Source organism: Triturus cristatus, chromosome 8, assembly GCF_964204655.1.
Source record: "Triturus cristatus chromosome 8, aTriCri1.1, whole genome shotgun sequence".
Lineage (NCBI taxonomy): Eukaryota > Metazoa > Chordata > Amphibia > Caudata > Salamandridae > Triturus > Triturus cristatus.
In genome coordinates this window covers 47,313,620-47,338,415 of record NC_140591.1, presented here as the reverse complement: position 1 = coordinate 47,338,415, position 24,796 = coordinate 47,313,620, and the positions used below count along the sequence as shown (strand labels likewise).

At 45.8% G+C, this 24,796-nt stretch overlaps 1 protein-coding gene across 2 annotated transcripts in view; it reads right to left on the bottom strand.

The window, feature by feature from the left end:
* The window catches only part of LOC146799990 (uncharacterized), a 190,837-nt gene extending 171,508 nt beyond the window's left edge, over positions 1-19,329 (bottom strand). The window contains exon 1 of one of the 2 annotated variants that reach the window (XM_085620926.1): positions 19,151-19,329. In XM_085620926.1, the coding sequence (XP_085477052.1) occupies positions 19,151-19,174 (24 nt within the window). In that variant the 5' untranslated portion in view covers positions 19,175-19,329. The remainder of the gene's footprint in view (positions 1-19,150) is intronic. The other variant, XM_085620927.1, reaches the window with a different exon arrangement.
* Positions 19,330-24,796: the final 5,467 nt, after the last annotated feature.

The following is a 24,796-nucleotide window of genomic DNA, read 5'->3' as shown; positions in this document are numbered from 1 at the left end:
TAACTCTGTGTAACGAATCGCCTGTCACCCGCAGTCCCTGCATCAGGGTTTCTTTTTCCTATTTACCACGTGTTCCTTGGCCAACATCTCCCCGACGGGGGGAATGGAAAGTGAAAGTGCATGAGGCTGCTGAGGACGGAAGGGGGACAGGAGATGTGCACGCCGCCGTACACATCATTGCAAGCGCGTCTTCACAAGCGCATACACCAACTCAAATCCGGAAAAGCCTGCGCGTGCCCATCTCCTGTCCCACTTCCGAGGCAAGTCAGCAACAATAGATCTCACTGGCGACAGAAGCGGTTCGCGCTGCGTTCGCCAGGCAAGACCTAAAAAGTGATGGGAGAAATGCATGAATTAATCTCAGCAACTGGTAATTACTCAGGACGCATCCCAGTCCATTATTTATTTGCCCACAATGCTACCTCAGAATAGACCCAGCTAGTTGCAGACCAGTCTTGCCCTGCTCAAACAAGTGCAGTTCAGCCCAAACACCCAGTCAGGTTCTCTCTGAACCTGACCACAAACAACCAAAGACCAGTTTCACTGTAGAAACACAATGGACTGGAATGTAGCCAGAGTATTTGCCAGTGGCTGATATTAATCCAAGCGTTCTACGCATTACCTTGTTGTAGTTGTAGTTTATGCCTTAAGTGCGATGGGTATGCCCAGATGTGGGTCCCGTGCTTACTGTGCCATACGCCTCAAGCTGCACCTCATTGATGAAACTTAAGTAGGTCGAAACCTGTCAGTGGTTGCTCGTAGTTCCTTCTGGAAGGGACCTTGCCTGGCAGTTTGGTGTGGACTGCTCCCATGAGGATCAGAATCAGTACTGATTTGTATAACGTGGAGCCTTTGTCTAGAGTGGCACTGTGGGTGAGAAACATGGACTGAAATGCAGCCCAAGCTATTGCCAGTGGCTGATAAGCTGGCATTGCCCGACCCTCCCAGGAACCCATTTCTACGAGTCCACAGTTGCCATCGCTCTGTACACACACTGTACTTCCTCACTGTGAGAAGTTGGCCTGGCATATGCTTGTCACTAGTTATAGTGTCCACCTTGCACCAGTCCAATTCGACTCTTATGGTAGATAGGTTTAAGACAACCTTTTAAAGAAAGCTATCCTAGTGGTAGCTGTGGAGAGCAGCCTTCAGGCTCAGTCTCAGAGGAATGTAAAGCAGCTTGTTTTACCTTATAATCTCTTGAATTACCAAATGAAAGGACACCACACAGGAATATATATCAAATATATATGTATTTATTTCTAGACACACTCTACTAATCTCTTTATGAGATTAGAAGCCAGGTACACATTCAAATGTCAAAGTTTCACAATAAATTAAGCACCAATATGGCTGGAGCCCCAGGGGCGTACCAGACCATATACTAAAAAAATGGTATAAGAATGTCGACTTGCAGAATGACAAGGCCTAGGGCCTGGGGAATCGCTGGGGCTTCACTACTGCAGTGTTAGCAGGTAAGCAACAGGCTCACGGGAGACGCGTGCAGTGTGTGAACACAGCCGCGGGTTCCCTTTTGATTACAATGGTGCAAGTCGCGGTTTGATTTTTAAAGTTTTAGGGTACTTCAAGGAAGTCTACAAGCAAGCCACTTACAAGGTAAGTATTTCGAGGGCCAACACACACTAGGGCACCGGAGTGCACGAGTTACCTCACCCAGGGAAGCCGGGTGCATAGGTGTCTTTTGGTGTCGGGTCGCGTCGCTGTTTTCTATGGAGACCAAAGAAGACTTGCTGCTTGCGTCGACTGAAGAAGTGTCCGGTGGAATCCAAGGGTGGATTTGAGATGCAGAAGACCTGAAAATTGAAGGGACAGTGTTCAAAGTCACTTGCCAGTGACCGGTGGCCAGGAAGATGGATGACCGCAGATGTCGGGTGATTTCAGGTCGTCGATGGTGTTTTGACTCTTCGCTCACGAGGTCCAGGAAGGATCGACGATGACCAGCAGCTGGATTCGGAGTGTCCCACGACGTCTGCAGCTGACTGTGGTGTCGGCAACCGGATTGGAGCCAACAAGCCTTGGCAACTGCAAGCCTCGTGTAGACTAAAGAAAGTCGATGGTGCAGGCCAGCAAGGTCTGAGGGATTCACCCAGCGAGGGTGAGTGAAGGCATGCCTGGAGCAACCAGGGGAGCCCTTTGAGTCGATAGGAAAGTCTTCAGGGGACCCACTAGCCAACGGGCAAGTGATCGCGAAGACGCCTCTTCAGGAAATGCTTCACAGGAACCCACGATCACTCGGGACGGGGTAGGCCTCTGATTTTCGCTGCAAAACCTGCTGGAGGCTTGGGCCACAAATGGTCCATAGCACATGTTCGTAGAACGTCATGAAGGGATTGCACTCGACAATAGTGCAAGTCCCCGGGTATTGCTGTTCCTCGTCACTCGTGGGGTCCACTCGCCACAGCTTTGCTGGGGACTCACAATGGCCGTCGAGAAGTCAGGAAATCCACTTTCGGGGCAGCAGGGACTTCGAACTCCGGCGGGAGCGGGAAAGTTTGCAACCGTTGATTAAGGTTGATTAAGTCAATCCTTGACTCCAAGGGAGAATCTTCTGTCTTCCAAAGATAGTGGAACGTCGAAGGGCCAGGATTCTTCTTTGTAGAGCGTCGTCCAGGGTTATCTGATTTGCAATGGCAAAGTTTGCTATCTTATAGTGAAGATAGGGGAGGGACTAGCTCTATGACCACTCCTCTGGGAGGGTCAGGGTAGGGGGTGGTTACACCCACTTCCCTTTGTCCAGTTTCGCGCCAGAGCAGGGACAGGTAGCCCCTGAACCGGTTTGAGCTGGCATATGCACAGAGGAGCCTACTGCTCCCCCAGTGCAGGACTTCAAAGCACTCTAGGAGTGCACCCACCCAGCTCCAATACACTAAATCCTGTCTGGAAGGTGGTGAAACCACCCTGTGACAGGATGCCTTTTGTTGGGCTTCCTCCACTGCGAGTTTCTGTCAGCAGCAGGAGGGCAGCCCAGTGTCTGTGCTGGCGGCATCCATTTTGTGATGCCAGGGCTCTATAGAATTTCTGTCGTTTTACATGTCGTCCCCTCTAGGAGGGTGGGATCATGCTCCCACATCATGGACTGATGTGGGGGTATGATTCCAAGTTGTTGGACACCAAACACGACATGTTTTGATGCAGTCATTCCAAAGTTAGCATTTTAATGCACTTAAGAGTATATGGTTTAACCGCATCCACAAACAGCCATAGAGAATAGACTCTGGTAGCTGCAGAGGGGCCCTGCTCATGCAGAGGCACCCCCTCACATTGTAAACCACGCACCCTGCCCTCAGGATTGATAGGGCCTGCCATAGGGGTGGCTGATAGGTTTATATGTGTGTGTATGGTGAGATATAGAAACCTATATCTCAGTGAGGAGTGCTAACACTACCTCACACAGGCTGCAGTAGCAGGCCTGTGGTGTCAGATTGAGAATGCTTCCCAGGGGTGGCATAATACATGCTGCAGCCTCTGGCAGGTCTATGAAATGCCTATGCCCTAGGTACCTAAGGTACCATATACTAGGGGCTCATAAGGTACCACAGTATCCAATCACTAGTGCATCTAATATGCACACCAAGTCATTTAAGGGAGAAAGCAGATAGGCTGGGGTCCTGGATAGCAGGATCCCAGCCAGACTAGTCAAAAACCAACACAACACCAGGAAAAAAGTGGGGGCAACCATATAGTCACATTCCACCTTCCTTCACTCACCTTTGTTGCTTTTCTGTCTTAGTGCTCATTTCCCCCAGTTTTTCAAATGTGATGACACTCCCAGGCAGAATTCAGGCCCGCTCATCTAGATCATAGGACTTTTAAAATGGGCATCACAACACCTGCCACCACTATCCAACCCCACTGGCCCAACCTTGAAACAGTACCTCAGGACCTCACAGCTAAACCTCAAAGCTCCCCAGGAAGAATTTAGCACACTAAGCTGGCACCCATGAACAAGAATTTAAACCCCAGATGAGGGTGATCAAGAATGAGGGTCAGGAAATGCAGAAAACAAGTATGGTGGGCCTTTAGGGGGCTATGGTGCTTTTTATTTAGTACTCATTGTAGGTGGTCTTATCTGAGCTCTCGTTTGAGCTCTTGGCCTAACTTGACTAGTTGCATCTTGGGTTGACCAGGCTGTGCTCTTCTCAGCCTTGCAGGTGTGGAAAGGCCCGTAACGAAGTCTGCGAGCGGTGATCAGAATAGCTGGTGTACATGTTATAACCTGACAGTTTTTGGCATTTGGAAAATGCCCAAAAAGCTGTTTTAAAACAAGCATTAGAAAAGACAATAGGTTTCGCCTACACGAGAGCTACTGGCTTTGGCAAGGTGTTTTAGCCATCTTGTACACAATTGGGGCTGCTGTTCAGCATGGCTAAGTCGTGTGGTGTGGGGTAGATTGGGATAGAATGGATTGCGGTATAGTGGAGTGGGGTACATTGGCGTAGAGAGGGAGTGGAGTGGGGGTAGAATGGATTGCAGTGGGGTAGATTGGAGTAGAGTGGGATATATTGGGGTAGAGTGGAGTGGTATATATTGTGGTAGATTGGGGAAGAGTGGAATGGGGTTGATTGGGGAACACTGGAGTGGGGTAGACTGGGTGTATTATAGTAGGGCAGAATTTAATGTTTTGGGAGTAGATTGGGGTAGTTTGGAGTAGTGTAGATTGGAGCAGGGTAGTTTGGGGTAGCAGAGTGGAGTGGTGTGCCGCGGGGTGGATTGTACTGGAGTGGGGCAGATTGGGTAGAGTGAAATAGAATGTGGTAGATTGGGGCAGAGTAGAGCGGGGTAGATTGGGTGGTTTGGAGGGGGTAGACTGGGGTAGAGTGGAGCGGGTAGATTGAAGTGGAGTGCGGTGGAAAGTGAGTTGGATAAATTGGAGTGGAGTAGAGATTGGAATGGAGTGAGGTAGATTGGGGAAGAGTGGAGAGGAATGGGATAGACTCGAGTGGAGTGGCGTAGCTTAGGGTGGAGTGGAGTGGGGTAGATTGGCTGGATTAGAGAAGGGTAGATTGAAATGGAGTGAGGTAGTTCTGACCTTTCCCTTTACAGCTCTCCCACTCAGATTAACCTGCAACAATATCCCCTGCAAGATATCAACTTGCCCAATATCACCAATGGACTACAAATTATTTAGTGGACAGAGGGTAGGGAGAGCCCACCCACTCCCACGTTGGTTAATTTCAGTGGTACGAAATGATCATTTTTGCGTAGTTTACCCCCAGATTTGTGCCTTAACTTTTTTGCCAGCAATAGAACGCTGTGCACTTTACCCCTGCTAACCAGTGATAAAGTGCCTGTGCTGCGTCGGATGTCCCTGGCCTGTCCTGTGAATAGCGAGGGGAGCTGAGCAAAACAAAGCGCTCCTGAACCAGTTGTATCTGGTTCTCCCCTTGCCCTACAGTTGCAGAACAAAGGAAAATGCTGTATAAAAGAAGGGGCTGTGACCCCATAAAAATATTCTTGTTCTGGACTTGAATCTACCAGGGGCGTGCTACTGCTGGGGCTCAGGGGAAGGCTTGCCTCCCTGGGTCCTGCCTTGCCCCTGGATGGCTGGAGGACTTCTTTTTGGGACCCTTCTGCTTGCTTTTGTCCCAGGACCCTGCAGAGACTTTGGCCGCCCTTTTGCGCCCTGGGAGCGCTTTGTTTCCATTGCAGCCCAGAGCTGTAGTTGTCCTGAGGAGGAGCCCTATCTTTGGGAATGCCCAGCTGATGGAGAGCGCTTCGTTTGCTTTAGCTGAGCCCCTGGCCCCTGTCTGCCAGGAGCGTGGGCTGCGCAGCGCGGCGCTGCCGACCGAGAGAGAGGGAATCCCCCGGCGTAGGGATTCCCCCAGCATTACTCGAAATGGCGGGTGCCCACCCCGCATTCTTGGGGAGCTTTGCGGGTGCCCACCCCGCTACATATTTTAATTTGGGAGGGAGCCTACCCCTCATTGTCCACCTTGACTTTGTTCTTGCCTGCAGGTGCCCACCCCGCGTTCTGCCTTTGAGAAATCACCACCGCGTCCCTGGGCCGCGAACTGAAAGAAGGCGCATCTGCCTGACTGTGGGCGGGGTTCCACGGACGGAAGCAGGAAGATGTCCGGAGCCCGCCCACGGAGAAGCCCCAGTCCCGAGAGAGCAGACCGGGCAAAGCGAAGAGAAGTCCTGGGCCCAAGGAGAGGACCCAGGTGAAGGGCAGTGATAGACCGGGTGAAGCTAACCCGGTAGCCGTGAGCTGCCTCGCGTCCCAGCGGGGCTCCCTTGAGCGGCTGGGAGCCTCGGGAGCCCTGGGGGAAGAGCGAGATGGGCAGCGTTGGCAGAAAGCCCCGGTCCCGGAAGAGAGACGGGGTGAAGAGGAGACCGGAGAAGCGGATTCCCCGACAGAGCCTGGTGAGTGGGGCCTAGACCATCCTCTGTTCTTTGTTGTGGTGCCCGCGAGGCACCGGGGCAGTCTGGTGCGGTCTGGGCGGCCCCGAGAGATAGCGGGCCGCCCCCATGACGGGCACAGTGATTGAGAGAGAGCCCAGAGGGCCCATGCCCTCCAGTTCCTTTGTGGGGGCATGCTGTGTCTCGAGAGCCAGAGCGGGCCGCTCCAACGTGGGGGTGCCATTGTTTGCAGAGCATACGTGGCTCCACCAAGGGGGCAAGTTTATTTATAAGCCCTGTGGGGGTCAGAGGGCCCCGTGTGCCGGTTCCCTAGTATCATGTACAGCTGCCCCGCTTGCTAGAGGGCAGCTGCCACGTTTCATGGGCATATTTGTTTTCAGAGCCTAGATGGCTCCAACGTGCGCCTTATTTCCAGAGCCAGATGGCTCCAACGTTGGGCACAGTGATTTCAAGGGCCAGTGAGAGCCCATGCCGCATTTTAACTTTTACAGCTGCCCAGCAAGTAGTGGGCAGCTGCATCATTTAGGTCTTTTTATTTTAGGGGACATGTTGAATCCAGGAGTAAGACGCACTCCTTCGCCCCCATCTCTTCCTACACATCTGCGCAGCACTTAGTGCCAGCTGCTACGTTTAGGCCTGGGCAAAGCGCGCACCCTTGACTGTCGCTGCATTGGCAGCAGCCCTGACTTTTGGACAGAGGGCAGGAGAGCCCCATTTGGGATGGCCAGTTGGCCAGGGGGATTGTTAGGTTTATAGGGCGCCAGGCCCTACTGTGATTTTGGGTGCTAGGAAATGAGATTCCTATAGAATGATTCACGCACCTGTGTTGATACCTCCAAATGTGTTTTAGGATTATGAGGTTGGTTCGCATATTATGGTTTATGCTAGTGAGAGTTATTCCCTAATGTAGTTATACTTACGAGGTTAGGGTCCAATGCGTTTAGGCTGGTGAGATGATTGCCTCATGTGTTTATGATGGTGAGGTTGGCGCAGAAGGCAATTTGAGCCTGGTGTGATGCTGTGCATAATGTAGTTTGTGTTACAGGCCGATGCCAAGTACAGTGATTACCAGTAGTCACTGGTTGTGTTCTATGTTTATGATAAGTTCTACATTTACTAAGTTCACTTTGTGATAGTACTGACAGTGGTCCAGTGGGCCCTGTCAGGTGTAAATAATCCCTTGTAAATATGACCTAGTGCCAGGTGGCACCCTGTATAATATGTGCTTACTATTCTAATGTGTTATGATAATACAAAGGCTAGTTTTATATATAACCTTGTGTGGAGTTTCTTTTGTGGTGGGCCTGGGATGTTGTTGCTGTGTGCGTGCGCAGATGCTTTACACATTGCCTCCGGGATAAGCCTGACTGCTCGTGCCAAGCTACCAAGGGGGTGAGCAGGGGTTATCTTTGGCGTGTAACTTCCTTGCCCTGACTAGAGTGGTGGTTTCTGCCTGGCTTTGGCGCACGCCTTAGCCAGCCAGAAATCCCATTTCTAACAGGCAAGAACTGGCTTTCTTAGAACAACAGATAGTGGGGTCAGAAGTTGCCTTAAAGGCGAGCTGTCCTGATGATCCTGAGAAAGATAATTGGGTAAAGACAGTGGAGGAGCTTCAGTTAAAGTTTAGACTTAAGTGAGAAGAGATCCTACACCAAAAATGGGAGACAAGTAAAATGATGAGAGTTTGACCAAGGGGAGAACTGTGGTAAGCTGCTCCTTGCCATGAAGACCAGGGTTGATAGAGCCAATAATTACACAAGTAAGATTAAAGTGGGTACACAAATTACAGAGGAGAAAGAGAAAATAGAACAGGCTTTCGCATAGTTTTTCCAGGATTTATATCACAAAGATCTTCAGGGGGCGGAGGAACATATTGATAGGTGGCTTAAAGAGAAACAGCTTCCAAAAATAACTCTGGCTTGTCAAGTATTTCTCTCTCTAGAAATAACAGGGAGCGAGGTATTAGCTGTGTTAGATTCTGCTAAAAAAGGGAAAGCCGCAGGCCCGGATGCAATCCCGATAGAGATCTACTCCATGTTGAAGGAAGGAAATCATTCCGGTTTGGCTGAAACTCTTTAATTAAATACTAAAGGGTATATCTCCTTTGCCTGACTCATGGTGTGATGCAGTTATCACCTTGGTCCTGAAGCCCGGTAAAGACTCCTCTCAGTGCCATTCATGTCGACCAATTTCTTTATTATACATCGATTATAAGGTATTTGCTGGGATTTTAAATAATCGACTGTGTAAGATCATAGGCCCAATAATCCATGAGGATCAGAAGGGCTTTCATCCGGGTAGGCAGATGTTAGACTTGGTATATACTCTAGTAGGAGCAGTGGATATGGCGTCATCACAGGGCCTCCCTCTGTCAATTATCACGGTTGACGCAGCCAAAGCCTTCGATCGTGTGAACTGGCATTTTTTGGATAGGACCTTGAACGCCTTTGCCTTTACTGCTGGCTTTAGAGAAGTTATTAATAAAATCTATAGATCACCACTGGCTCAGATCCTGGTTAATGGTAGCCTCTCTACTGTTGTCAATGTAGAACGTGGCACTAGGCAAGGTTGCCCACTGTCTCCTATTTTATTTGACATTTATATAGAACCTTTGGCTCAGAGCTTAAGATTAAATAAAAAGATTGCTCCTTTTAAAGTAGGTGGGATTGTGAGGAAAATAGCCCTTTATGTGGATGATCTAGTTGTATTTTCCTCTAATGTGGACATCACACTTCAGGAACTGATTACTGAAACTCAAACTTTTGGAAAATGTTCTGGCTACGAAATAAATAAAGATAAAACGGAGATCATGGCATGGAATATTGCTAATCAAGAGGGGTCCTTTTCCACAGATCTTAGACACCTTGGAATCACAATATTCCAAGACCAGAGAGAAATCCCAAAAGTTAACTTAGATAGAGTCTCGAAGGAAGTGGAGGTCCTATTTAAAAAAAAAGCTGAAAATACCACTTTCCCATTATAGCGGGGTTAACTTGATTAAAATGTGAGTTCTTCCGAAATACACTTATCTTTTTAATAATATTTAGGCTTTCCTGTTTTCAGTTTCTATTTTTGGTAAATTCTGGTGGTGTTTTTTCAGTGTTTTCCAGTGATTTCAATACTTTAAAAAAACAGTGCTTTTCAGTGGTTACTCATTTTCGCGCCATAAAAACCAACTGAAACAGTGTGTTACCGGTGTTTATGGAACGCTTTGTTTTTATTATTGCTTTTTCCATTTTTCTTCAGAAATTGTATACTGCTCTACATTTCAGAAGCTTAATACAGTCATCAAATACTTTCCATTGCCCTTTGATTCTGCAGCTCAGGTTTAACAAGCATTTGCAATGCAAATGGTCTCACATTTATGCTATTGACATTGTAAATGACAAAGCCCTTTATTTATGTTTAAAAAAAAAAAATAATAATAAAAGGCATTGTTATTTGCAATGCCAATAGCTCAAACTCGCGTAAACGCGAGACCTATTGCATTGCAAATGCTTATTTTTAGAAGCAGGCAAATCTTGTTACTGCATGTTTTTTTGTAGCTGTGTTTCTTCGCCCCATAATTTTTTTTGTTTATGTGGACTTTTGTTGCAAGGATATGGTATAGAGATTCCAACTTTGAAAATGGGAAAACATGTACTTCAGGTCTGTTGATTTCAAATGCAGTTTGTGCCACTTCGTTTGTGTGTGTGTTTATTTTGTAATTAACTGTTTCATATCTTACAGCGCGTTAATTATACCAGTATGTTTTTTTTATTCTTAATATGCAGTCCGTGTGACTATTGTGGGGCACAGTTCCAGCTCAATAAATACGAAAGTCCAATGAATCAATAATTGCCATAATATTTTTTTTACATTTTTGGTTGATTCTTACAACGGATCTATTCAATTTAGAATTTTTATTGTCTTCATGGCAACTTATATTCAGCTGTTGATTTTTATTCTCTAACAACATCCTGGAGTGCCACAAATAATCATATTCTTGCTGCAATACCTTCAAATAAATTTGACTGTATATAAAATTAATAATCAATATTGGAGCGCTTACCATCTAAGTTTTATTCCTACACAAGCGGACCTCTATGACAAAAGCAGTACCCACTGAGCATTAGAAATAAAATACTGCTCTGTGATCCGCCTAGTACATAGTCTTTGCAGCAGACATAGTAACCCTCCGCGCTACCTTAGATGACTCCACACTGCCACCAGACAAAACTCCAGTCTCTCTCCTGCAGGTATGTTAATTACCAGAGTTATCCATTCTTGGCACTTTTATTGTTGCCTGAAAACTGTTGAATACAAGGACCTCTGCAGTGCTTTTAAAACAGCTGCACTGCTACAAAACGGGCTCCCCAACCGAGGGGAGGGAGTCACTGTTACTTGGCCTCTTTAATGTGGGCTTTATTCGCAGATGTCAGGAGCCCTTTGGTGCGTGAGGGGGTGTGAGCAGTAGGGGTCAGTGAGATTACCCTCCCCATGTGCCTGACAACACTCCCTGGCAGGAGTTCGTTAATTTTACTAGCAGGCTTTTTCATTCTTAAAATGCAGTGCGTGTAACTGCATTGTGGGGCACAGTTTCGATTCAATGGATACGAAACAAACATCGAACAGTGTGTGGCATTACAGACAGAGCTGATACATTTGCAAATAGAGAAACACATTTGAAACTCAGTGTCACCCTAACATTTTGTGATCTTCCGCAATTCGCAGTCTTAAAACCCATTCAGTGTGGCAACTCCAACAACATTACAGCCCTTGATAAAATCTTTTCTCACTAAAGAACCAGCCAGCCACTGCTTACTTTCCGCATTTGGCCTTTGATGTGCAAACAGCAGGCGTGCAACATCCATTGGATTCAAAGGGCTTCAGCCCCCACCATCCACTTCGTGTGTGTCAGCCCGGATGAGACGCTTCCCGGGCACCCACAGCCGCACCCGAGCACTTCACGGTCTTTAAAAGACCATTTGCATGTTAATGAGGCCTCTCTGTTTCACCCCTTCTAAGAGCCCCTGCAGCTCCACTCTGCCTATTGCTTAAAGATGCAGTCCCCCCCCTCCCCCGGAAATTTGGCTCTAGTTTTGAGTTAGGTGCAAAACAAAATCAACAGACGTTGGGAAGTGCTAAGGAGGCTAGCTTCACAGCTGACATAATATGTGATTCGTACCTCAGGCCATGTGTGACACAAGCAGCCAGTCCTGGCCATCAAGAGACAGTATGATGGCGTTTGAAAACTAATACTGGCACAAGGCAGTGCAAAACTACAGGTCCCACAAAGCATAGCGAGAACAATCAAATGATGTAACTCAGTCGCTTATAAGTGGCGATTGGTGCACTTGTCTGTGGTGAGGGCACGGAGGCCGTAGCTGGGGATGAATTTGACAAAAAACATGTCCAGGAGAGGTGTAATCTAATGTAGTCCTGAGCAAGCAAAAGTAAAGGATGAAAGAGGAACTACCGCTGTTCACGTTCAGAGAACGTCCTCATTATCCTTCAATGCTCCGTCAGAGTGCATCTATTTTCGTGCTTTCTTCCTCGTTTTCTGTTTCCCCCCTAAATGCCCACCCCGTGTGCCCTGTGATGCTTTTATCCTGTCCATTCCTTCCACTTTCCCTGCTGTTTTTGCTTTTTCTCATTCTCGTGGGAGGGCGGGGGTGCACCATTGGACCCGCAATGGCATCAGTAATGTCCACTCGACCTGACAAGTACTGACAATGCCCGCAGTACTGAGGATGTGATACCGAGGTGCTCTGGGTAGTCCAGGAGGCACGCAGTTGGCAGGAGTGGCTGTGCGCATGTGTGTGTGTTTGCAGATGAGGCCAAGATGCAACTGCAGTGGAGTTAAGAGAATCGGTGCCTTGAGAAAAGTTGCCAGTACACCTACGGCCGCTGGAGAACAATTTAGGATAATAATGGGATTGTCGCTACCAAGTGAGGGATACTTTCCTGATCCGTACCGATTGAGAATGTCCGTGTGTTTGTGTTTAGTGCTGGCGCGGATCCGATGACATCAGTGCTTCTGAAAGTTCATTTGATTGCAGGAACTGCTTTCTGCTATTGGCAGAGGAGGGCTGGCCTGTTAGGGGACTAGCATACGTGCAAAACTGAGATTTCATGACACGCAGTGGCCTGAAAGGCACGCTGGGCTGGGGAGGAGTCCACCCAACCTCTCAGAAGTACTACTGACCTGACATCTTCCACTTTCATCAAAGAAAGCTTTGTTGTTATGGTCTCTTCATATGTTTCTCCAGTCTCCCTCGATAAACCGGGTCTTTGCATCGAGGACCCTCGATATCGGCCAGGGTGCATCTAGGAAACACACAGACCCTTGCTGACATTTTACCCACGCTCCGAGTGGCGTCCACCATATGGGCCATCACAGCATCACGACACCAGCGCGTGCACATCATTACGATAGGTTTTCATTCAAAGACTGTTTCTGCGCGCAGCCTCGCCCCCAGGGGCTCTGAGAAGGGGCGAAAGAAGAACAAAGCCTCATTATGTAAATGGTCTTTTTAAAGACCTGTGAAGTACTCGAGTGCGGCCGCAGTCAGAGAGACGGCAGACCACAACAGCTCCTCTCCCCCGTCAACTATGAAAATCAGTGACACTCGGTTTAAACCGGGTCAGCTGATTTTCATCCGGTGGTGTACTGTCGGTTAGATTCGGTTTAAACCGAATTCCGGACAGCCTAATAATATTCCAATAGAATTTGAAAAAGCTGAGATTCTTAAAATTCAGGGCAGGCAAAGGGATTAGGCTGTCCTGGAAAAAACGTAGATGCAAATTAATGCAAGGAGGTATGGGTTTACCAGATCTTCAGCTCTATTGTTGGGCTTACCAATTAAAAAACGCCTGGATGTTACTGCTTACTCCACATGACTTGTTGATTGGCAGCATGTTTAAAGCCATGTTAGACGGGGTAAGGGAGTATGGCTTTATGTATAAATTTGGCTCTCCCAAATTTTTGAGGAAAATATGCCTGAAGACGTTGCGTATGGCGGCCAAGTTATGGTCGGATTGTCGAGACTGCTTGGGGCTTACCTACTATAGCGATTGGGCACCGGTGTGGGACTCCCCTAGAACTCCGGAGTGCCTTCTGGACGCTCTAGCTCAGCCACTAAAAGAGGCAGGAGTTTCACACTGGAAAGGTGTAGTAGTGGGTAACAAATGTTACCCTTGGGAATTTTGGAGACATACTACAAATGGAGCCCTGTCCAGATTTACATTTTATCAGCTTACATCTTGGTGCAAGAGTCAATGCTGGTCTCTCATGGAGGACAATCCTATGGAAAACGAACTACAAAATCAGGCCCCAAGGAGGAAAGAAGTTTCCCTATGGTATAACTATCTTCTGGCTGTAGCATAAAGAAAGATGGATAAGCCATTTCGCGTCTGGGAGAATTACTTGCCGAGTAAAGAGCGGAAAGAGTTGTGGCAAGTATCTATTGACATGCTATACCCTTTGATTAAATTGGCTGCACTCAGAAGAAACCACTTTTTTACACTCCATAGGATATGTTGGTCTCCCCTTAAAATATCGAGAATGGAGGGTGGAGGAGAAGCTAGATGCTGGAAATACGGATTCCAGAATGCAAACGACGTTCATGTATTTGTTTCTTGCCCCAAGATACAAGAATTTTGGAGTGATGTGTGTAAGACTATTTCCTGGGTCATGGTTGCTGATGTGGAGGTAAGCCTGACTCTTATTCTATTTGGCATTGTGCCTATGTTGGGTGGGGTACGACACCAGACTGGGCTACAACATAAATTGGTGTTCTACTTGATTTTGTTGGCGAGGAGAGAGATTTGTAATTTGTGGCGCCAGGAAGCTCCTCCTAATTGGAATGCCTGGTGGAATTCAGTTAAGTATTTCAGAGCTTTAGATCAGAGGGTAAATGTATTTAGAGATAGGCCAGATTCTGGGTTGTTTTGGAATTGGTTGGATGATCCACTTTGCGATTAGTTTAGAATAGATCAAGGTACAGGATAAGTTCCTATGATTAAAACCTCTGGGTCAGCTCAAGTTCTGTATAAAGAGGCTCCCCGTAAGGAAAATACAAGCTGAGACTAAGAACCGCCAAAGTTATATGCGCCAGAGGTGGACCAGGTCGAGAGGCAGCTGTAGCTACAGAGGTCATATGAGGAAAGAAAAAAAAAAAAAAGAAGATGAGACAAGGACATGTTGGAAATCCAAACAATCCTTTAGGAAACTGATAACACATTCAAAATAGCACTTAGAAAGGAGATATGTAATTTAAATATTTCTTTTAACACTTTAATCTAATGCATAAAATATGAGCTGTAACTACACAGAACAAGAAAAAAAAAATTGCAAATTCCTAACACACTAAAGCGTTTCTAAGCAATATGCTAAACTTTAGCTAAAGCATTAAATAACCCCACTACTGTAGTTTCTTAGGATGGGTCACACACCACACCTTGGAATAGCAAGCCTGGCTGTTCTTTATCACAATTCTATCTGTGAATCATAAACAGAGCATTAGGCCCAAGGTCATTTCTCTGCACTGGTCCTTGAACCGCCCTGCGACTATAGCTGATTGGCACTACAAACTGGTGCGGCCTCTGGATAAACTTCTAGCGCAAAGTATCTCTCTCTAATTAATGGTCCGGCGTTTCTTATTTTTATTAATAAAACTCAGAGATAATACACATCTATCAGACTAAAGTAAAGAGGAAATAAATGCATCCTCACAATTCACATATTGATTACAGGCATCCATTACTATAAACAAAATGCATGAAAAGCAAATATAGGGGCAGCCATTATGTAATGAGAGCACTAAAACATTGATAACAGAAAATATGTTGGCTTACACAGTGAACATTCATGGCGATATTAACATTTTCTATGTATGTTTGAGAACTTCACACTTTCTATTTAAAGAGATAACAGGAGTCCGCAGACAGACCCAATATCTTGGGTCAGGCAAAAGCACGACAGGCTTACCACTGTAGCTGGCTGTGGCAGTTTATACACCGCAAGCCTACCTGTCGAAATAACCCAATACCACAGGTCCAAACCTTACTTTTAAAAATCAATAAGTCATGTAAGCCTTACAGCCCATAAGGCTGGGTGCATGGTACTTACATGTAGGGCACATAGAAATTTAATGTTAGCATTAACTTATAGTTACTAGCACCCAAAAGCTATTTTTACTAGGGAAAAACTGGGAAGTAATATTAAAAACTAATACTGTACCTTCAGAAAGGGATGAGCTAGAAAAATAATTAAACAAGGATTTTTAAGAGATATTAAAAATCAATTAAATGCTGAAGTTGGATTTTTAATCAATATTGAGGAAATGTAACTTTTAGAAAGTTGCCGTTTCTCTGCCTGAACGGTCAGGCGGCTAAATAACATAAGCCTCTGCCAGTTCCCGGTGATTAGCCTTTGAATAAGTGATAAATACCTTCCATGAGCAAACAACAGGCTGACCGGAATGGGTAGGGATGACTCCTCTGAGGTCATCAGAATATGAGGGTGGGGCTGTGGGCCTCCTTTTGACAACACAGTTCTACTTGACAGGTCTGCTGAACCAAATGTAACATTTGAAAAGGAGAGAACAGGATGCCAAGACATTACTTATGTATCCACGGCCTGGTTGTTGAACGACCCTGTTTCTGTCCTATCAGACTTCTGTCTCTGGGTTTATTGTGTGTAAAGTAGCTGCTTCAAGCTGCGTTTTGGTGTTAGGTATGGGACAACAGTAGGATCACCGTAGTTTATTCCTCACACACACTCCCAACCCTCAGTGCCCAAGTTTAGTGTGGCCCCGGGAACTATTAACCTATTAGGTCATGCCCAGGAGCCATTCCCACACACTAGCTAGTGTCAGGCATAAATATGGCAACCCCAGTCACTCACTTCTGAACACTTTCTGAATCAGGAAGAACAAAAGAGGAAAGGACCTGCTGTCTGTGACCCAAGGGGGGCTCTAAAGGACTGGACCTGCTCCCTCTTGAATCTAGGACAAAGAAGTATGCTACAAGAAGCATTTACTGTAATTGCCCAGCTGACCATTGGCAACAAGACCTGTACTGGACCCTGCTGTTGGCCTTCGCTTGACACCCTGTGAACCATTAACTGCCTTCCCTAAGGCCTTTGAGGCGGGGGGCTTTAGAAGTGTACTCCCTGTGGTGAAGTGGGACTTAAAAGACTAAGTCAGGAGGTAAACTCTTTTACCAGCACAAACCTGGTTGGTCTGCCGGACCCGTGCTCCATCGCAGTCAGCCCCAGCCTCCTCAAACTGTGCCTAGTCCTGGTCTACAGTGAGCCTCAATCAATCACTCAGGGGTTTACATAATGCGGCTACTCAACCATAAGGGTCTCAAGGCGGTGAGGAGGGTGAGGCTGCTCATCCATCTGGGTGCAGGGGTTCAGTCTAAGAGCCAGGTCTTGCGATCCTTCCTGAATTGGGTCTGCGACGGGGATTGCCTGAGGTGAAGAGGCAGGGTGTTCCAGGTCTTAGCGGCGAGATGGGAGAAGGATCTTCCTCCGGCTCTGGTCTTGTGGATCCATGAGCGGTGGCCAGGGCCAGTTGGGTGGAGCGAAGGTATCTGGTGAGTACGTGGAATGAGAGGCGGTGGTTCAAATATGCTATTCCTGAGTGTAGAGAGCTTTGTAGGCATGTGTGAGGAGCTTGAAGGGGATTCTTTTGATGACTGGGAGCCAGTAGAGTTCTCAAAGGTGTTCAGTGAAGTGGCTGCAGCAGATGATGTTGAGGACCAGTCTGGCCGCTGCGTTTTGAATGCTCTGTAGATTCCTGAGGCGTTTCTGGGTGAAACTGACGTAGAGTGCATTGCCGTAGTGGAGTCTGCTGGTGATGAGTGCGTGGGTGACCGTATTTCTGGATTCTGTGAGGCTCCATCTAAATGTCTTTCGAAGCAGGCGGATTGTGTCGAAGCAAGATGAGGATAAGGCGTTGATCTGGCGGTTCATTGTGAGCAAGGAGTCCAGTATGATGCCAAGGTTACGGTCGTGGTCCGTGGGGGTGGGAGAGATTCCCAGTGCAGTGGGCCACCAGGAGTGGCCCCATGCTGAGGCGGTGGGTCCCAGCATGAGTACTTTGGTTTTCTCTGAGTTGAGCTTGAGGCAGCTATCTTTCATCCAGGAGGCAACGGCCTTCATCCCGCTGTGGAAGTTGATTCTGGAGGCTATAGGTTCGTTGGTGAAAGAGAGGATGAGCTGGGTGTCGTCAGCATAGGAGACGAGGCTGAGCCTTGACTACCATTGGCACTTTGTGCTATTTCTACTTAAAACTTGTTTTAAATCATATCTCAGTCAGTTTGGGATTTTTATTGTTTTGCATTTTTACTTTATGACTGTTATTTCTTGAGGGGTGTAGTCCGACACCACAATTAATAATCCAATTTCTAACACTGGGTCACAACAAGAACTTTCAACATAAAACCATACTATGGGTGTATGTTAAGCAAGTTTTGCAGAAAGTATATTCCATACCATTAATTAAGAGGCATTTGTGTCTGTTTAGACTTCCGGGACCTGAATACGGGCATTTAGGTATATCACCACCATTTTTACAAGATAAACAAGTTGATGAGTTGTTGAAGGAATTCCTCTCATTTTTGTGTGCTCACTTTATTCTCCATGTATCATAAGATGGACCTACATTATGAGTTAAAACCTCTCACCTTGTTTATTACATCACTGGGAGCCATAGATTTTGTTGCACGCTCTTTGAGCTGGCATTGTTAGACGCCACTTTCAACGCAATATGCAATAGGAAGATAAATGTCAGGTGGGGTGGGATCCGTAAACTATCTGAGTCACACCATATCTCAGGAAGTAGTTAAAACCAAAAATATTTTAGTAGCAGCAATAAACAGGACCGTCTCACCCAGTGATAAAGGTGAGGTCACGTTATTCCTTGGCTTTTCTTAACATGGATCCAAATTCGGAAAAATATTTGCTACTATTGCTGACCCTTTTAGAGCCATTCTAAAAAAAAATGTCCATTTGTACTGGGCTGACACATGCCATGAAGCTTTTGACTTAATCGAGGAACAAAAAGCTTTGACTGACACTTTGGGTTGCTTTGAATTAAGAAGAAAACATCTCAACTGGGGATGTCAGTAAAAGAGGGTTGGGGTGCTTTTACCTCACATTGTGAATAACAATGAATAGACAATAGCCATTGGACAATAAAGGGTGCTGAAAATGTTTGTTGTGCAGTATACTGGCCTGGTGCAAGGAAGTGTGCAGCTGATTCTTTATCTCGGTTGACTGTGACCTGCACTGATGAGGAGACCCCGGGACAATTTAAACCTGAATGTCGAAGTTGAAAGTCTGGACAAGAATTAGTGGGAGAGAACTGTGGCAAAGTAAAACAATAGTAAGTAAACGAATGGTCGAGGAAGCAGGTTCTTGAAAGTAACCTCACACCAGGAAGTAAAAGATGAACTGTTTGCAAAACCGTGAAATAAAAAGAAGGAAAGGTTGAGCTTTTTTTTTTAAAGAGACAAATTGCTTAACTGCCCTGGCAGATGAAGGCCAGACTGGTGCTCAGGCCTCGCTCCCTGGGAGTAAGCACTGGTTTAACCACTGTAGAGCAGTATCACCCAGCAGATAAGGCTCCACCGCCCTGTGAGGGGTACACTCACATGCTGGGGTACGGTCAGCTCAAGTAACTTTAGAGCTGCCGTTGGAGTCCGATCTCAATGATTCTTCTGTGTCAAAGGACACGGTACTGTCGCCATGCTCCTACTTTCCTCAAACAATACTCACTTTTGCTGACTCCCGCCGAGGCATATCTTTTCTGCTCTCCCTTTCAAGTGAACCTTCAGAGACTGAGCTGTAAGTGGCTGCGGCGGGGGGTGAACAAGGCTGAGGCCGTCGGTCCCTCGCTCCTGCCTACAAATACCGCAGTGATACACAAGTCTGATGCACTGACGTGAATCAGAAACTCTTTAACTGCGCATGCGCAGGAAAACGACACCACTCAGCAGTTGGGATCTGAAGTGATAGTGTCTGAGCACACGTACAGGTATACCAGATTGACGCATGCGCACGACAAAAATGTGCCCGCATAGGCATGCGCAGAACATTGACCCGCACCTGCGCATGCTCAGATCGAAGTCACTGCACAGCTCGTTATCTGCGGGAAGGACACGCGTATTTCTTTTCACTGACAGGCAACACAGCCTCCGCTGCGCGTTTGTGTCTACATGTTGGTACTTCTATCTACGTGTTGTTACTGCTTACAGCTCCGCAGTACTCAGACTCGTCTCCCAGGAGCGCAGTCATTCATTAATACAGATATCGACATACTCGCGTTTAGGTTGCGAAAAATATATTGTAGCTAGAATTGCAGCCCTTTCGAACAGAAAAAAAATACTGGTCATATGTTGTTGCTTTAAGAGTATGCAAAGGCCAGGACTATGATACTGAACATGTTTATTTATTTATTTAATGCATTTTTAAATAGCGCGAACTTTACCCGAAGGTGTCAGAGTGCTGTACTATTGAACCAGGTACGTTACATGAGAGAAATGAAACAAAATAGAACGTTACAAAAATAAACAGGAGACTAGAAGAGGTAGGATAAAACCATAGAAGGCAAGAACACAATATCAAACACATCAAGCAAGGGCAAGGAATGTACAAGAAAATATTATTACAATGATGAACAAACTTCCTAGAAGGGTCAGAGAAGGAAGGTATTAGTTCTGAAAGTGTCTTTGGAAGAGAAGAGATTTGAGGTCAGCTTTGAAGATCCGGATAGAGGTGGTGGCATGGAGCAATGGAGGAAGCAAGTTCCAGATTCTCACCGCATTACCTGAGAACGATTTAGCCATTGATCTTTCCCTTTTGAAAGAGGGGGGCTCAAGCAGAAATTTTTCCGCATTCCGAGACAGTCTCGAGCCTCCAGACATATTCAGTTTATTCGCTAGGTAACGAGGGGAGGAAGTGTGCAAGGCTTTCTGGGTGATGCAGGCAGTTTTTGTAAATGGATCTTGCCTCGATGGGAAGCCATCAAAGAGAAGACACAATAGGAGTGATGTGGTCACTACGTTTGGACCCTGAAATAAAGATAGCTGCTGAATGGAGGACAGATTTGAGGGGGGTGTAGTGATATCTCAGGGGGAGAAGTGAGATTTCGGTAGTCCGTCAGAAGAGAATTGCAGTAATCCAGTCTAGAGAGAACTAGCGATTGGACCAAGGTTTTTAGGTCTTTCTCCGGGAAGAACTGACGAATCCCCCACAGAAGGCGCAACTGGTAACGTGCGTTCTTAACAAAGTTGTTGATGTGGGAGATTAGGTTGAGTCTTTTGTCAAGTATGACATCTAGGGATTTAGCACTGTCGACAATGATGGGTTTATTGTTGAATACATTCAGCTGACCCATCCAGGATTGAACAGGAGGAGGGGGGAGAGAGGTAGATAGGAGGAGGAATTCAGTTTTGGGGTATTGAGAATGAATTGCTGAACTAACATCCAGTTGTGAATAGAGTTGAGAGTAGAGTTGAGAAGTGACAGATCGTGTGCGGAAGACACCTTGAGGTAGATTTGAGTGTCATCCGCATAGATATGGTAGTGGATACCAGCTTTACTGAGGAGGTTCCCTAATGGTTCCAGATAGAGATTAAACAAAGTGGGTGCAAGGATAGAACCTTGAGGGACGCCTTGACCTACCGCCAATGGAGACGAAAGACTGTTTGCTATCTTGATCATTTGGGATCTGTCCGAGAGGAATGAGGCAAACCATTTAAGCACTGTGCCTTCCACGCCCATTCTCTGATGAAGAGTGTTAAGGAGGGTGTTGTGATTAACAGTGTCAAAGGCTGCAGAGAGGTCAAGAAGGCACAATTCCCCAGAATTGAGTATGCGCAGCGCGTCATCAATCACTTGCAACAGGGCTGTTTCAGTGCTGCAATTTTAAATGAAGCCAGACTGGAACACGTCAAGGAGATTATTGTCCATCGTATGTAGGGAAAGTTGTTTCGCCACACATTTTTCGGTGATTTTCGAAAGAAAAGGGAGGTTGGTGATGGGGCGGAAGTTATTGAGGCCGTTCGCATCTGCAGAGGGTTTTTTTAGAATAGGGGTAACCTGTCTGGTTTTGAGGGCAGCAGGAAGGCAGCCTTGTCTGGGGAAGAGATTAACTATCCAGGTCCAGTAAGAGAGAGTATTGGTGTAGAAATCAATGGCGATGACACTAGGGATGGGGTCAGAAGAATGGTTGGAGGGTTTGGTTTCGAGGATGCATTTGAGGAGGTCATCTTCCTAGATGACGGCTAAGTTCTGCCAAGTGACTAAGGATTTTCGCTCCTCCATGGGGGTGGGAGACCAGATCCACCAGTGATTTGACCTTTTAATCAAAGAATATAGCGAATTCTGCTGCTTTCTTTGAAGAATCCTAGGGCTTGATGGTTTGGGGAGAGCAGTTTGGGTTTTTGATGACGTCAAAACGTTTTTGGGTCTGTTTTTGGCTGAGTCGAGAAGGGTTCTGAAATGTAAAGCTTTTTCATGGAAGATGTGCTGGAGCAGGGTTTTCTATTTAAACCCAAACATCAGTTTATATTTTTTGTATGTCATAATTAAAATTACTAATGATTAATTATTAAGTACTAAGTTTTGTCGAGTTTTTATTAACCAACCTTATTAATGAAAGAACTATACGTGGGAATGCAATTGCATGGCTAAATTAACAAGTGAACTAAGTTGGTGAGCAAATTAATTAAATAAGTGTGGCTTATGTGATATTTGTTATGTGATTGCGCTTTAAAATAATATGCTTTAATGCCTTTTTTATGTTGCAAATGGCTAGATAAATACATACACATAAGGGTATTAGTGGAAATTAACACTGTATAATCAATACAATGTAGTAACGTTGTTTTGTGTTTCTTTTTAATTAAGTTGTCCATTGTGGCCTGCTAAGCAAATGGCCGACATCTACAGCCTGCATTTGAGTAGATGAAATATGAAGAGAGGCTTCGCTGATTGTGACCTCGGCCTCTGCCTGAACTAAAAGTTATGAAAAAAGATGACAACTCTGGGATGACCGCCAGTTATCCTTGGTAGAGAACATTTGTCACAAATGAACATTTTTGATAAACTTGTGGTGGCTTCACTGCGAGTGATACAATTCCGGAGAAGAGCATCCATGGATGTTACAAATTAGTTTTGGACTTCCTATTTCCTTGTTTTGAATTTCGAGATATCCGAGAGCGGAGATTTTCCTAATGTTGCAAGCTAACATCCTTTCCTGCTCAACGGACGTTTTAGAGTTTGTTTGTAACTTTTAGTATGTAAATTTTAGTATAAATATTACTAGACTAGTGAGGGTCTGTGGCCACTTCTTCCTGAACTTATGCTCAGAAGACCGATGCTGACTGAGGGGACGGTGACTCTACATTACAGCTCGAGAGACTTTAATTCTTTGCTGAGAGACCTGTCCTGACTTAGAGAACGACATTTAGCCAGAATAGGTAAATATGAGAATAATGATTTCGCAATTAAATGGCTTTCATATGAATTAATTTAGATAAATAATTCTTGTTTGAATCACAGTGTCGGGTGGTTATTTCTTTGTCATGTTATTGAGATCTCAAATGTGTTTAAATTGTTTTTATCAAGACTCAAGATAACTCAATTAGGTTGCATTGACCTCAAATTAGGTGCAGATTCATTAAAGAGTTCTTTCTTATATTCAGTGTGGAAAGAGTAATAGAATGAATGTTGGTGTAATGGGCCCCACCAGCGTATGATGAGTGTATGTGCGCATGACTGTGAAATTACTTCGTCCGTGGAAGTAGGGAGAATTTATAAGCTCTGATCTGCAGCAGTTTCCTGGTAGCAGTATGATGGTTTTGATTATTATCTTGATCTGATAGATTGCTTGTACATAGGCTTTTGGATTTATTGATTGATGTTGATACATGTACTAACACTAAATGTTGAAGTCGTCGTATTGAGTTATATGTAGTGTGTACGGCTTCTGGGACGTAGGGAGTCGGTGACAGTTCCGTAGTAGGGCAGAGGGAAGTGAGTGCTGCTCTCGGGAAAGGCGGGATTGTTGGCCCTGTACGAATGCAGGGAAAAGCGTGTGACAATTGAAGTTGCGTGTCGCATTGTCTGGGTTCGATTCAGTGACATCGTCGTGTGTTACTACTAGAGACATATTTTCTGTATAAGAGAAGTGTGTATGGTTGCGAAGGTTATCTGTGAAGTTCTGGTCTTAGGAATCAGGGATCCTTTTTGGGATTGCCGTTAACGCTTATCACTGGGAAAGTAATAGGTATTCTCTGAGCTCGTTTGAAGGACAGAGCAGAGGTAAGCGCTGCTTTGTTAACGTATGTTATGATTCTGTAGTAGGGCAGATTGTTCGCTGTTCTCGGGAAAGACAGGATTCTGTATAAATGTGCTACCTTTTCTGGTGTGAAAGTGCGTGAATGTATGAGCATTTAGTTGATTGTGAAACCCTTAGGAACATTCCGGGAGGAAATAGTTAATGGATGCATGTTAGAAGGGCAGAGTAGAGGGATGTGCTACTGTGTCAACGAAAGTAATAATTCCGTGGTAGAGCCGGGGTAAGCGCTGTTCTAGAGAGAAGCGGGATTCTCGTGGGAAATGTCTTTACTATTCTGTGGTTAGCAGAGCAGACAATGGATATGTTTATATGTTGTAACTAATAGATTTGTAGAATCTGAAACAAAGTCTACTGAGAAGGTTTTGTAAAGGAGGGGTAGACAAGTGACAAGAGACAGGAGTAGAAGCGACTGCAGCGACTGCTGACGTCAGAAAGACCGCACTGTGATTGGACAGTGGGTTAGAACAGTGAAAGCACTGTGATTGGTGTGTTGGTGTGAGCCGCGCAGGGATTGGAAGAAGTACAGGGTGACGTAGACGCTCCAGGATTGGTGCGTTGGTGTAGGTCACGCTGGTATTGGACAAAAGATCGTACAGTTATAGAAAGGACAAGAGGGTTGTGGTAAACGCAAAAATGTATTACCAAACAGAGGAAAAGAAAAAGAAATCCTTGTTCAGTAAAATTAAAAAATGGTTTGACAAGGATAAGGATATAGTAACTAGAGAAGGGGAGTTACTACTTCCGACAAGAACCCCTGCATCCTTCATGGTTGCGAAATTTAGGTATCATACCTGTGTTTGGTTAGACAATTGGGCTAAGTATACTAGAGAAGATGGCGTTTTAGCATTCCCGGAACATGGTTCATTTAATCTGGCCATGTTGAGAAATTTACGGGAGAGAATGATGAATCTAGAGCCCAGACCAAGGCCGACACAGTTCGAGGCACTGGTAGAATGGGAAGATGAGGTGCATGAGCGAGAAAAGCAGAGGAGTGGAGGTAATTATAGGTGTATGTTCGGGAGGAAATATGATAGTGAAACTCATCATGATCGAATGAG